This window comes from Melozone crissalis, unplaced genomic scaffold (genome assembly GCF_028551555.1).
Source record: "Melozone crissalis strain CALT ecotype California unplaced genomic scaffold, PUWL_Pcris_2 ptg000026l_1, whole genome shotgun sequence".
NCBI lineage: Eukaryota > Metazoa > Chordata > Aves > Passeriformes > Passerellidae > Melozone > Melozone crissalis.
The window spans coordinates 10,212,459-10,224,850 of NW_026535804.1; the positions used below are offsets into that span (position 1 = coordinate 10,212,459).

Genomic DNA, 12,392 nt, shown 5'->3' on the forward strand with positions numbered 1-12,392 from the left:
TCAGAGCGGGCTGTGGGGTTGGAGTTTGCACCTGAGCTGGATGCTGAGCCTGGGCCTGGCCTGGGGGCAGCCCCGCGGGCGGCGCTGGAGAGAGCCCCGGAGCCGGGGCTGGAGACTGAGCCGGGGACTTGGAGGGCTGAGCCTCGGGAGGGGCCGCGGGCTCGGCGGGAGCCTCGGCCGGGCTCGGGGCCTCGGGCTGGGGCTGAGCCCCCGCGGGCTGGGCCTGGGGCTGGGGCTGCCCCTGCCCCGCGGGCACGGCCGCTGCTGGAGCCGCCTGCAGAGCCGGCTTGGCTTCCCCCGCACCTGTGAACACACAAACACAAACCAGGGGTGCATTACTGCAAATGGCACTGCTGTGAGCCTTGATAACCCAAACCCTCTGCAACTGCTGCAAAGCTGCAGCTGTGAACACATAAACACAAACCATGAGTCCATTATTGCAAATGGCACTGCTGTGAGCCTTGATAACCCAAACCCTCTGGAATTGCTGCAAAGCTCCGTGCAGGAACTCAACAGACTCTGCAATCCACTTCCAACACATTGGAACGCGTATTTTATGATTGTAAAAATGTGTATTTTATGATTGGCTTTTGGCAAATATTAAAATGAATGTTACATGTGTTGTGTTAGAAAGTAATGCTGTATTAATTCTCTTAAGTTGTGTGGTAAATATAGTTTTAGGTTATAAAAAAAATGTTAAAATAGAAACGATGCTATGTAGGATACTTATTTAAAAGAAAGGACTTGCAGCGACATAACAACCACAGGACATCTGAATCTTTCAGAGAAAGGGAATTTATTGCCCTCTTATCAGAAGAAACAAATTTCTTCCCGCCTTGAAGGCACTGTTAGAATTCAGAGGAAGAAGCTGATAATGACCAGACAGAATCCTGTATTTGAATGGAATTTATGCATCATGTATGAAATGCATGAATATGCAACAGGCTATTGTTTTTAAGGGTTAATCCTCAGTTACCGTGGGTCCTTTTTCAGGCTTGTGCTGCCCAGAAAAGGTGCCCAGATGCCCATAACTCTTTGTCCCTATTGTCTCATATTGTCCTAATTCAAACTGTCCAAATTATTATTACTCTAATTGTATTACTATTTTTATAACCATTTTATTACTATTAAACTTTTAAAATTTAAAAAAAAACAAGTGATCGGCGTTTTCCACAACATTTACTGGAGCAACAGACAACCTCCAGCTGCATAACTTCTCCCATGCAATGAAATGGAAGTTTTTTTTCTGCTGAAGAGAACAGTGCTTACCCGAGGTGGAAGTAGAAACGGTGGTTGTAGTTGTGCTAGCTGTAGTAGCAGCTGCTGGTAGTGGGGTGAACAGAAATCTCTGAATTGTACCATTTGGCATAGCTGCTTGCATAAGCTGCTGTCCTGGACCAGGTATTACAGTCACACCCTGAGGGATTAATTGTAACTGACCAGTAGTTTGACCTTGTCCCTGAATTACCACAGTTAAGCCTTGACTGCCACCCTAAAAAAAAGTTAATATCGATGTATTAGTGATGTAATTCTTAGACAGACTTTGCTGAAAATCAGAACAATTAGGGGTTTGGATTTCAGAATTCAATATTTTTATCACATACCATACTCCTAGAATCTAAAACCAGCATCTGAGATCATGAAATACTCAAAGACTCTTTCAACTTTTCTACCACCAACAGATGACTGGGTTGGAGTGACACATTTTGTGAACTCACAGAACCCAACACAACTCTCTGAGTCTTTGGTGTAGAAACTCAGAATCACAGAATGGTTTAGGTTGGGAGGGGCCTTTAAACTCACCCAATTCTACTCACACCTTCCACTATCCCAGGCTGCTCTAAGCCCAACCAACCTGGCCTTGGACACTTCAGGGATGGGGCAGCCACAGCTGCTCTGGGCAAACTGTGCCAGGGCCTCCTCATCCTCACAGGGAAAAATTTCCTCCCAGTTTCTAATCTAAACCTACCCTCCCCTTCAGCTTAAACTCCAAGTCTTGTTCCACCTACAAAAAACCTTATCTGGCAACGAGCAGTCTGTACATTGCAATAATTTATATGAATTATTTATAGTTTGAAGAACAGATGTTGTGGTAAATCATAGACATTTATTTTTACCCAAAAAATGACTCTCAACTTATTTTTTGCCAACAGACCTTTATGATCTGAACATAAGTTGTAAGAACTTTTTCCTCACAGATATTGCAACTTTTCCTCTGAGATTCTGGATAGCATGAATGCAAACTAGATCTTCGCATCAAATCAAAAGACAAGTAATCAAAATTATGATCTGAGTGTCTACAAAACAGACCACACAGAATAATTATGTCCCTTACTGCTATTAGAGATTTTTTTCCATGCTGCTGAACACTCCTGATGCCAGTTACCTTACTGGGAAGTACAACAGGAAGCAAGCATTAAAACTTTACCATTAAAAACTACTTACTTTGTATTTACTATTTATTATATTTATTTACTATTCAAGCTGCTTTCAGTCTGTAATTATGTCAATGCTCATCCTAAATGAAGCCAGACACATGAATTTAAGGGCACAGGCACTAAATGCTGAAATGCAAAGGCAGGATGGGTTAGCACACTTCCACACCCAGGGCTGTGCAGTGCTTTACCTGCCCTTGTGTGAGCTGGGTGAGCTGGGCCATTGTCAGCTTCACCTGGCCCTGCTGAGGGCGAGGGGGAGGTGTGGGGGTCTGAGGCTGAACTTGTTGAGGGGCTGTCCCAGAACTTGTGATGGTTTTCTGCCCAGTGCTGGAGGAAGCTGTGCTGGTACTAGAAACTGCTGTTGAGACAGGCTGACCCCTGATTATCTGAGTCACCACTTGCTGGGTCTGACCTGTAAGAGAAGAATTTGAGGTAAGAAACACATTTTAAGCTTTTAAGCTGTAGGCACACCAAACCCCTAAGTCACAAATTGCAATGGGGTGTGATGGTGATCAGACAGGTGAAGCAAACGCTGCAGTTTGCACATAGATTTTCTTTACAAACCACTTCTGTGATTGAAAAATGTGTGCAAAATATATTAAGTACAGTTGCATGCATATAAAGAACTTTCAAACACTGAGCTTCTCTTTAAGATAAAACATACAAAACATACAAAAAAAGGGCTTTCTCAATGCACAATTACTCTATGTGTTTTTAGGGTTTTTCTGTTTTGTGGGGCTTTCTTTTTTTTCCAAATGAATGGACTTTTATGTGTTTATGTATTATATGTATTTATGTGTCAATGATAAATAACATTGACAAAGCCTCCAACAAACGCATCCAAAGGCTGAAAAAGGCATTCGTCGAGCATCAAAACGAGGGATTCTTGCATTGGGACACAATGATTTGATGAAGAAACAAACCATGGATTTCACACTGGGAACTGAAATATTAAAGTGAACCTACTGGCTGGCAGAATACCTTGTTGCACCACTACAGGTGTTCTGATGATGGCCTTGCCAAGGGCGGGCTGCTGCAGCGGGGTCCGGATCACCGTCATCCCGGGGCGCAGCGGCGTCCCCTGCACCACCTGAGCACACAGAGGGGACAGCACCTGTCAGCCTGAGCAAAAAGCCCCTGGAACATGCCCTGAAGGGTTTTCCATCTGTGTTTTAATTTTCCCAACTGTTGTACCTCTTTGGAATAAAGGATCCATACACACCATTGCTGAGACGAGCCAAAACCATTGAAGTGATTAGCCAGAACTTTTAATATCGGCCATAACTTAAAGTCTACACACTTACATTTTTTTGAGCTAAATACCATACACACTTACATTTTTTTGAATTAAATAACATTGAGAAAAACATCTTACTTGTGAAGTGCTTGTTGTTCCTAACGTCCCTGTGGTGTTTGGCCTAATGGTTACAGTTGCTGTCCTTGGCTGGAATGAAGTAAAGGTTTGACTTGCACCTGTAGTTGATGGAATGATACCCAATACCTTTTGCTGAACTTGAACCACACCTAATTAAAGAAAAATTGAGAATTCATTAATGACTTAATGGCCAGCAAAAGTAGTAAATGCAACTCCAGGGTGGCATTTAGAACACAAGTCTCCAGGTTTCTAAAATACCTTTGAGTCTTTCAACATTTCTTGGGAAAGCCTTTGTCATATTGTAAAAAGAAGCAGCATTATACTTTGTCAATAGTCCAACTACATTTTAAGTTAAGAAACAGATATTTTAGAAAAGATTAAGGAAAGTGTGAATCTTCACAAAGATCAGTTTGAAGGTAACTGCAAAGAAGTCCTTGCATTGACAGAGTGCCACAAATTAGTGTTATACAACCTTTAAAAGCTATAATCTAATTAATTTCAAATGTAGGAGAGCAGTTTAAACACCTTTCACCTACAACACTGTGCTGCTGAAGAAAATGGGCAATGCTTCTCCTGTCACCTATGAAATTTCAATACAAAATCTGCAGCCTTCATGATGTGCTCAGATGCTAAATATAATGGAGAGAGAGAATTGAGTTTTTCTGTTCAATATACATTCACAAATCTCAAAAAAATTAAGTCCTCTTCTTGAGGCAAGAATCAAAAATGCTAATCTTAGTCTGGAGCCAAACTCCTGCTCATCAGTGAAGAGCAGCTGTAGGCATTACTGCTTCTGTGAAGAAAGTTTCTTTGTTGATTTAGATAACCAAAAAAAAAGCATGCTTCATTCCACATTGTTCAAAATAAAGCTCCTAATTTTGTGCTGTGAAATGCAGAATAATTTATAGGCAAAAAAACTTGCACTTTTCCCCTTACAGACACAAATATGCAACACAGGGGGAACAAGCTGTAGAAACTTGTATTTTTACATATATATAAAATATATTTTTCCCCCTTCACGTCACAGTTTAATTCACTGGGAAAATAGTGTCAAAGGAGAATGAAACAGCAAGCTGGAATACAGTTTTTATTCAGTTCCCTTTGCCCTACCTCCTTGAGTTGATGGCACATTGACGGCAACAATCTTGCTGTTTGCAGGGAGTGGCAGCTTAGTTATCACTTTCCCTGCCATCGTTACTGGGCTGCCTGAGAGCTGGAAGGTCTGCCCTGTGCTGGCAATGCTTGTGGCTGAGCTGGCAGCTGTGCTAGTGGCTATTGAGGCACACAGAACAGGCAGGTTTAGAGCAGAATCATTAGTCAATGAAATGACTGTTTTTCAAGCATGAAACAGCAAACTACAGGATTATTTTTACTTTTTTTTTTTTTTTTTTTAATGTGTCATGCTTTCTTTGGTAAAGGTTCTTTATTGGAAACAGTATGTTACATCATAGAATGCTTTCATGAATGATACTGGCACAAAAACTGTCAGTAATTGATGAGACAGGTCAGAAATGAGTCTTCCTAGCAGAAGTCAGAACAAGGAGAAACTAGACAGATATAATCTCAGAAATGTCCTTCTGGCATAGCAAGAGTTAAGAGCAAAGATAACCAGAAATGTAATAATGCTGCATGTCTGGAGAGGATGTGATGTGATGCACACACAGGATGAACTCCAGCAATGCTCCTTCCATGACAAATGATTCCTTACCTGTTGAAGACTGGCCTTGCTTAACCCAAGTAGCAAAAGTTTGATGGAAATTCTTGTTCTGTTGGAATGTTACTGTAGCTGGAGACCCCACTTTAGTGGTGAGCACTACTTTGGTTCCTGTGGGGACAGGGCCTGTCAGAGGGCCCACCACGACTTTCTGGGGTGTGGACACTGTGGTTGCAGTGCTGCTGGCTGTGCTGGCTGCAGGGACCACCCCTCCTGCAGGGATCTGCTTCTGCTGCTCCAGTCGTTTCTGGTCAGAAAAAAATGGAATAAAGAGATAATTAGTATTTTCAGATTTTACAACATCAACATTGTCTCTACCCAGTGTTGAGAGATAAAGGCCTCTGGTAGGATTTTAGCTCAAATTAGGATTTTAGTTCAAATGGAGAGGATTGAAGAATAGGCTCCGTGATCTCTAGAACTACAAATCTGCTTAGAATACACAGCCAAAAATTTTTCCTTTATAACAACTTTTAAGTCCTTGCCTTACGTCAATTTCACTGCATATTTTACTTAAAAAAAAAACAAACAAACCTGCACAACATATTAATTTGTCTCAGATTAATCAGAAAGATTTAAAACTTTTAAAAATATCCATCTATATTTGGCTTTGACCATGTACATGCATCTATGTCAGTAATTGGCACATCATCATCAACACAGAGTTTACTATTAGCATTCCTAAATTTAGAGCTTCCTGCACTGAGATCCTGCCAGTTACAGAAAAAAAACAGACTATATCATTCTGTTTCACCACTGAGAATGCAATTTTAAAAACTATTCTTTTAAATTTAAATCTAGTTTTCAGCCTGCTTAAAAATATTAGGTTCAAAATCCCTTACCTTACCCAGTGACCTTCTGGGGTGTAACTGTTGAAAAAGCATATTAAATCTAGAGATTCCCTTAGTGAAGGGATGTATCAGCAGGCTCTTCTAAAATGTCAACCAATCTAACATTTTTTCCCATGTTACTGGAATTATATCTGTATTTATCTAATTTAAATTCCAGCACTATACTGCAGTAATGCCCACAAATCAGAAGCACTCATTCACTACTAATGGGTTTTTGTCAGGGCAGATGAAATGAAGAAGGACTATGTTGAGTAAAAGCAGAGTTTTTAATAATGTATGTGAAATACCAACATGGCATCACATGTCCTAATTTTAATTGCATACATTTAAATGTAAAAACATATACATATCTACATATATTTAAGTAAAATTACCAATGAGCTTAACTCGGATAATGTAAGATAGAATAAAATCAAAAGATTCAATTTGAGTGAAGCATGAAATGCAGTTGTATTCCCAAGTCAGCTGTATTCCAAGGCAGCTTTCCACCACACACAGAACACTGAGAAGCTTACCTGGAGATGGTGCTTCCCAGCCTTCTTTAAAATGATAACAAACTAAACCTTCCTAAAGTGTTACAAATGACGTGGGTGAAAAACAGGCAATCCAGAACAAACCTTTGCATTAACCCTGTTTCAAAATTACAGATGTATACAGTGGCAGCAGCATTGTTTGATGGCTTAATCTGCAGTTGGAATATTTGAAAATGGTGTAAGCAAGGGCTGACTGCATTTCCCAGGCTATGATGCATGTGCTGAGCAGTGCAGTTGCTGACTGCTGGGACGACCAACAGCTCCCCACCTGCTGGGCAGCCAAACGTTGGTGTTTTAGCTGAGCCTCCAATTGGGCCTTGAACTCCTCTGCCTTCTTCTGTTCACTAACCTTAGCCTGTTGTTCAACTGCCTGTGCCTTTTCCTTCTCCACCCTGCCAAAGACACAAGCAAAAGTGAGTTATACCATTACATAAAATCCAACCATCAAACTGCATTTTGTTTTATTCAGCTTAACTGCCCTCGTATGAGCAACCATCAAGACAAAAGATCACTGAAAAACTGGTCACAGCTTTAAAAATATTTAGAAATAAACTACTGAAGTTGCATGCAACAGGCCTAAAATATCCCAATGCTAAAATACTGCAACATCTTACAGGAAACTATTAATCAAAACTGGAATTTATAATCACATCTGAGACTGCAAGGAACCCATGCAATAACATACATTTAAAATTGCTCTTTCTAAGAGACTCAAAAATGTTGTTCCAACTTTAAGCACATGATACTGAAAATATGCATCTTATGACTTGAGTATTCTCAGGCTCAATTTACTTGTACACAGTCATTTTCTTTGGATTATAGAAGTATTTAACAAATACTGTACAAAGTCATGCCAAAAGCAGCCTACAGCCTTTTGATGCATCACAGTAATAACCTTTGAGCATTTAACAGTAGTTAGTTCATAAGCACAGAAAAATTAATATAATATTAGTTCTAAAAATTCTGAAATATCTGCATACCTTAGTTTAGGTACCAGCAGAGAGTTTAGCTTTGTAACTTTAGCCAGGCCCAGTAAAAACCCAACACAGCTGTGTTTCTATTGATCACAGTGACCAGCTTTGTGTTCTCTAGGGGAATTTTTATTTAACAATCACACAAATGAAGACTACTTTCTTTAAAAGCTCACTTTACCTTTCAGCAAATGCCCTGATCTCCCACAGTTCCAACTCCTCCTCTGCTACCCAAGTTTCCATTATAACAGGGCCTGTTTGCTTGGGTGTTTCTGGCCTTTTTGGCCTGAGGGCACTTGATCGCAGTCCCTTCCTCTGGGGCGTTGGAGTTTCTTTAGAGAGAAGTCAAAACACACACATTAAGCTATACTGTAAAACGAAATTGAAGTGTAAACCAAGATTTAGGGATGTTTTCAGTCCCATTTTATAAACAGGGAGGCCTTTCAGCTTCAGATAAATCATGTCCACTTGTTAAATGCAGCATTTGTTTCCCATAGGTAAATTAATAGTTCCTGGCAAGCTGCATTTGCTCCCTTGATGGGCTGAATTAGCATAAAGATCCAGTTACTTTAATTTCTCTAGATTACAGGGGGATGGGGGAATGTCTAAACAAGCAAATAAACAAACCAACCTTTTGGAGCCTCTGGTACACCAATGGGACAAATGATTTTTCTTATACAGTACTCTGAGCGGATCCCATACGGACCAACATCTCTCCTCTTGATTATTTCTGTTGTTGTAATTTCAGTTTCAGTTGTTTCTGCAACAAATTAGTCCCAGCACATTAATAACAGAAACAAATAAAGCTAAATCTCCAATCAGCCCAGTGTACTCAAGGCAGAGAAACAACAAACAAAATTCAAATGCCACAGCTGACAGCAAGCCTTTAGAGAAATGTTTTGAGTGTAACACTCAGAATTTACAGCAAAAGCTTTTGCAAAGAAAACCAGAAATTGAAAATAACAATACCTGTCCTTGTGGTTCCTCCCCCAGGGGGAGCTTTAGCTGCCATATCATCCCACTTGAGACATGCCCACAATAACCTCAACATCAGGCTCACTCCAGCCAATGATTTCACTGTTTGGAGTCGGTACCTAATGACAGAATATAAAATTATATTTTAAAATAAACTTAAAATACCCAACCAAACCAACAGGACAAAGGATTTCCATGCTACTTTAACTGAACAACAAATAAATATAGTTTAACTGAAAACTGAATAATAAATAGCAAAATTTGCATATTTGGGAATAAACATGTGTATCACTTGTATTTTAAAAAAATTAATTAATTTCATCACATCCTAGACTTTTTCTCAAAAATGTAAAGTATGTACCTCCAAGTGATCCCAAATGTTGGTCTTGGGGATGGATATGGCCAGATATCCAAGGCAGGCTTTGCATTGTAATTGAAATAAGGAACCTCTCTGATCCCTCCTCTCCTGGCCAGCTTTTTCAAGTCATCATTGGGTAAAACAAATATGCTTTTTTTACTGCTTTTGGTAACAAATTTCCTGTAAGATGGCAAGGCAGTTCCAGAACGAGTTTTTTTGGGTCTTGTGAATTTCATTAACTTCACTTTGTCTTTTGTGGAATATTCTTTGCTGACAGTCATGGAAGTCACCAAAGTGCCCTCTGGGGTGGTCAGCGAGTCGGTGACTGTGGTGGTAACCACTGTTTTACTGTGCTCCTGCACAGAGATGACATCAGAGTTACTCTCTGAGGCTGGAGTGGTGAGCTTGGTGACAGTGGTGGTGGTGGTGACAGTGGAGATGGCACAGTTTTCTGTAGAGGAAACAACTGTGGTCTTCTCATCACTGGCAGCTCCAGTCTCTGCTACCTTAAACACTGTTTTGGACTCTGTGGACACAGTTGAGGTTGTAGTAGTCACTTCAGTAATAACAGTTTTCATTTTACTTTCTCCATTGATATTTTCCATTTTATTTATTCCATTCTGGTCAGCAAAGTGACTGCTCAAGCTGGATTCCTCACATGAGGTTACAGGAGATGGAGCAACTTTCTTCTCCTCACTTGCTTCAGTCTCCATAGATTCTGTTTCACTGTTCAGGTTATTTTCTTTACAGACAGGCTGTGCTGGCAGGGAAGCAGAGCCCCCACTGGCAGATCTCTCAGGAGAAAGCTGCTTTTCTTCAGTTTTCTGCACACACTTGGGCACTTCATCTGGTGGCTGAAGATTCTCTCCAGACTCAGGTGAACTCTGCAGATGTGACCTTGAGGCCACATTATTTTTATCCTTTGTGTCCTCTCCCATGATGTCACCATTCATGAATGGTTTTACTGAAGATTCCTTAAAAGTCAATGGTTTTATTTCATGTTCTGGAATGGCTTTATTAATATTATTAACTTTTGGTTCAATATCACCCCCTGCCTTAGCTTCACAGGTATTTTTCACTAAGCAGTCATCATGTGATAATGCTTTAATGTCATTGTCTTTTCCATTCATTTGAAATGATGATTTTTCTTTTTCTGCCTCAGTTTCTTCATCTTTATTATTCTTTTTGTCAGTAATAGTATTTACATTTGTCTGATCAAGATATTTGTTCATGGTACCTGTCTCCACTTTCAGTTCCTGACCTTTCTTTCGACCATTAGCCTCTGTTAGTTTAGAGCTCAGTAAATCTTTGTTATCATTTTCCCCATCCATGTGTTCCAGACCCTGACTTTCAAGGTTTCTTTCAGAAATCAGCCCAGTTTTAAATGATTCTATATCTTTATTAGCTGATTTTTGGTGAAATATTATCTTTTCAGATTTGCTTTCAGTCTTTACAGGAGCAAGTTCTTCCTCCATTTCACTTTCTTGAGAGGACATGGTTTCCATATGGCTTTTTATCATACAATTGTTTTCTGGATCTTTGCTTTGCTGTTCAGAATCCCCTTCTGAGTCTGGTTTTTCAAGAGTGCCCACAGCATCTCTTCTACAGCTGCTTTCAGGTACCAGTGGCCCCAAGTTTCCAAGCTCTCGCTGAGACACTCTGGTAATAGGCAGCTTTTGTTTCAAGGGTTTTTCAGCTGTTTCTGAAACATCCCATTTGATTCTGCCTTCTGCACTGGTTTGTTTCAAGCCATCCACTAAAGAGCTCTCAGACTCTCCAAGAGCCTCTTGTCCTTGACGTTTATCAGCAGTGGAAGGCTCAGGGTTGTTTGCTCTGCCATCATTCTGAACAGAGCTGTCTCCTTCAGAGGATTGAGGGCAGTCCTCATCCAGCAGCTGCCCCTCTTTTGAGAGCCTGTTGGACAAAGGCAAGGAAGGTTCATCTTCATCCCCAGCTTTGCTGATGGGCAAACAGTCCTGCTCTGCATCTTCAGCTTGGGTCTTGTCTGAAATGTAGCTTTGATCCTGGGAAGGAGAGCCAAACCGGCCTCCTTCCTTCCCAATCCTCACTTGTAGCTCCTCTGTGTTTTTCTGGGGGCTCACAGATCGAATGCCCCCAGTTTTAGCACCAGCCTCCAGCTTCATCTTTTCTAGACGCTGCTTTTCCTCCAGTGTGAACTGTTTGATTCGCCGCTCCAGGAGCCCATCTAATTTTGATGATTTTACTTTCCTTTTGTAGCAAGTCCTTAAATGAAATCCCTCACTGACATTGATTATATCCCGCTTACAATGACTGTCCTCATCTTTTATGGAGGATTCAATTTTCACATCATCCACATCCATAGGTTCTTCTTTGATGACTTTATCATTTTCACCATCGATGTCTTTTTCCACTGTGAAGAAGTAACTCTGAGTTAGTGAGCTCTCCAATAATGAATACAAATTATATTTTTACATTAAGTACTAAGAAATAAATGGGGCTTTTAGCATATTAAAAGACTTCAATTAAAAAAGGAACAAAAGCTTCAGACACTACCACAATGGATAACAGGCAATCATTTAACATTTTAGATTTCTTGACAAAATCTGTTACACAGTTTTCCACTAGTTATTTCTGAGGTTCTATGCTTTTACTCATGCAATAAGATGAGTTTCACAATAACAAAAGATTATCACCTGTGTCTTTTGCATGATCTAAGTTTTCAGAAATTGAGTCAACTTCTAATTTGTCTTCACGCAACTTTTCTTCTTTCACTTGTACTTTCTCCAAGGTTTCTGAAACATCTGCTTTGTCTTTTGCTTGCAGATCTCGAGAATCCTTTGCTCTGTCTTTCTCTGCTTTTACCTTAGCTGCACCTTTTCGTTTATCCAAGTTGCATTTTTCATCTTCGCTCTTTGCTATTAACAAATTAAATTATTTCAATTATCCAGAGTATTTTTGCACTCTGCCACATTTGAATGCGTGTTAGTTTACCTCTCAAATCATTTTCACACATTAGTGAAATTCAGAAAGAGAATTAAGCATCTAGTGGTAACACCATAGATTAAACAGTGAAACAGTGCACTACTGCATTCATACTACAAATAAATGTATATATTTGTATGTATACTCCCTCAATATTTAAGATGTTATTTTTTTGTTTTGATGCTCTACATAACTTTTATCTACTTTTAATTTAAA

The 12,392-nt window shown here is 40.0% G+C and overlaps 1 protein-coding gene across 7 annotated transcripts in view; it reads right to left on the reverse strand.

Annotated features, from left to right (window-relative positions):
• Nucleotides 1–12,392, reverse strand: part of BPTF (bromodomain PHD finger transcription factor) — a 54,169-nt gene that overhangs the window by 13,946 nt on the left and 27,831 nt on the right. For 2 of the 7 annotated variants that reach the window (XM_054278598.1, XM_054278597.1), the window contains exons 12-24: nucleotides 11,888–12,109; nucleotides 9,216–11,604; nucleotides 8,849–8,973; nucleotides 8,511–8,639; nucleotides 8,061–8,211; nucleotides 7,258–7,300; nucleotides 5,522–5,774; nucleotides 4,924–5,085; nucleotides 3,814–3,962; nucleotides 3,405–3,528; nucleotides 2,627–2,850; nucleotides 1,270–1,492; nucleotides 32–303 (exon numbers count right to left, since the gene is read on the reverse strand). In XM_054278598.1, coding sequence (XP_054134573.1) covers nucleotides 32–303; nucleotides 1,270–1,492; nucleotides 2,627–2,850; nucleotides 3,405–3,528; nucleotides 3,814–3,962; nucleotides 4,924–5,085; nucleotides 5,522–5,774; nucleotides 7,258–7,300; nucleotides 8,061–8,211; nucleotides 8,511–8,639; nucleotides 8,849–8,973; nucleotides 9,216–11,604; nucleotides 11,888–12,109 — 4,466 coding nt within the window. Of the gene's footprint in view, nucleotides 1–31; nucleotides 304–1,269; nucleotides 1,493–2,626; nucleotides 2,851–3,404; nucleotides 3,529–3,813; nucleotides 3,963–4,923; nucleotides 5,086–5,521; nucleotides 5,775–7,176; nucleotides 7,301–8,060; nucleotides 8,212–8,510; nucleotides 8,640–8,848; nucleotides 8,974–9,215; nucleotides 11,605–11,887; nucleotides 12,110–12,392 lie in introns of all 7 variants that reach the window. The other 5 variants (XM_054278603.1, XM_054278601.1, XM_054278596.1 and 2 more) reach the window with 4 other exon arrangements.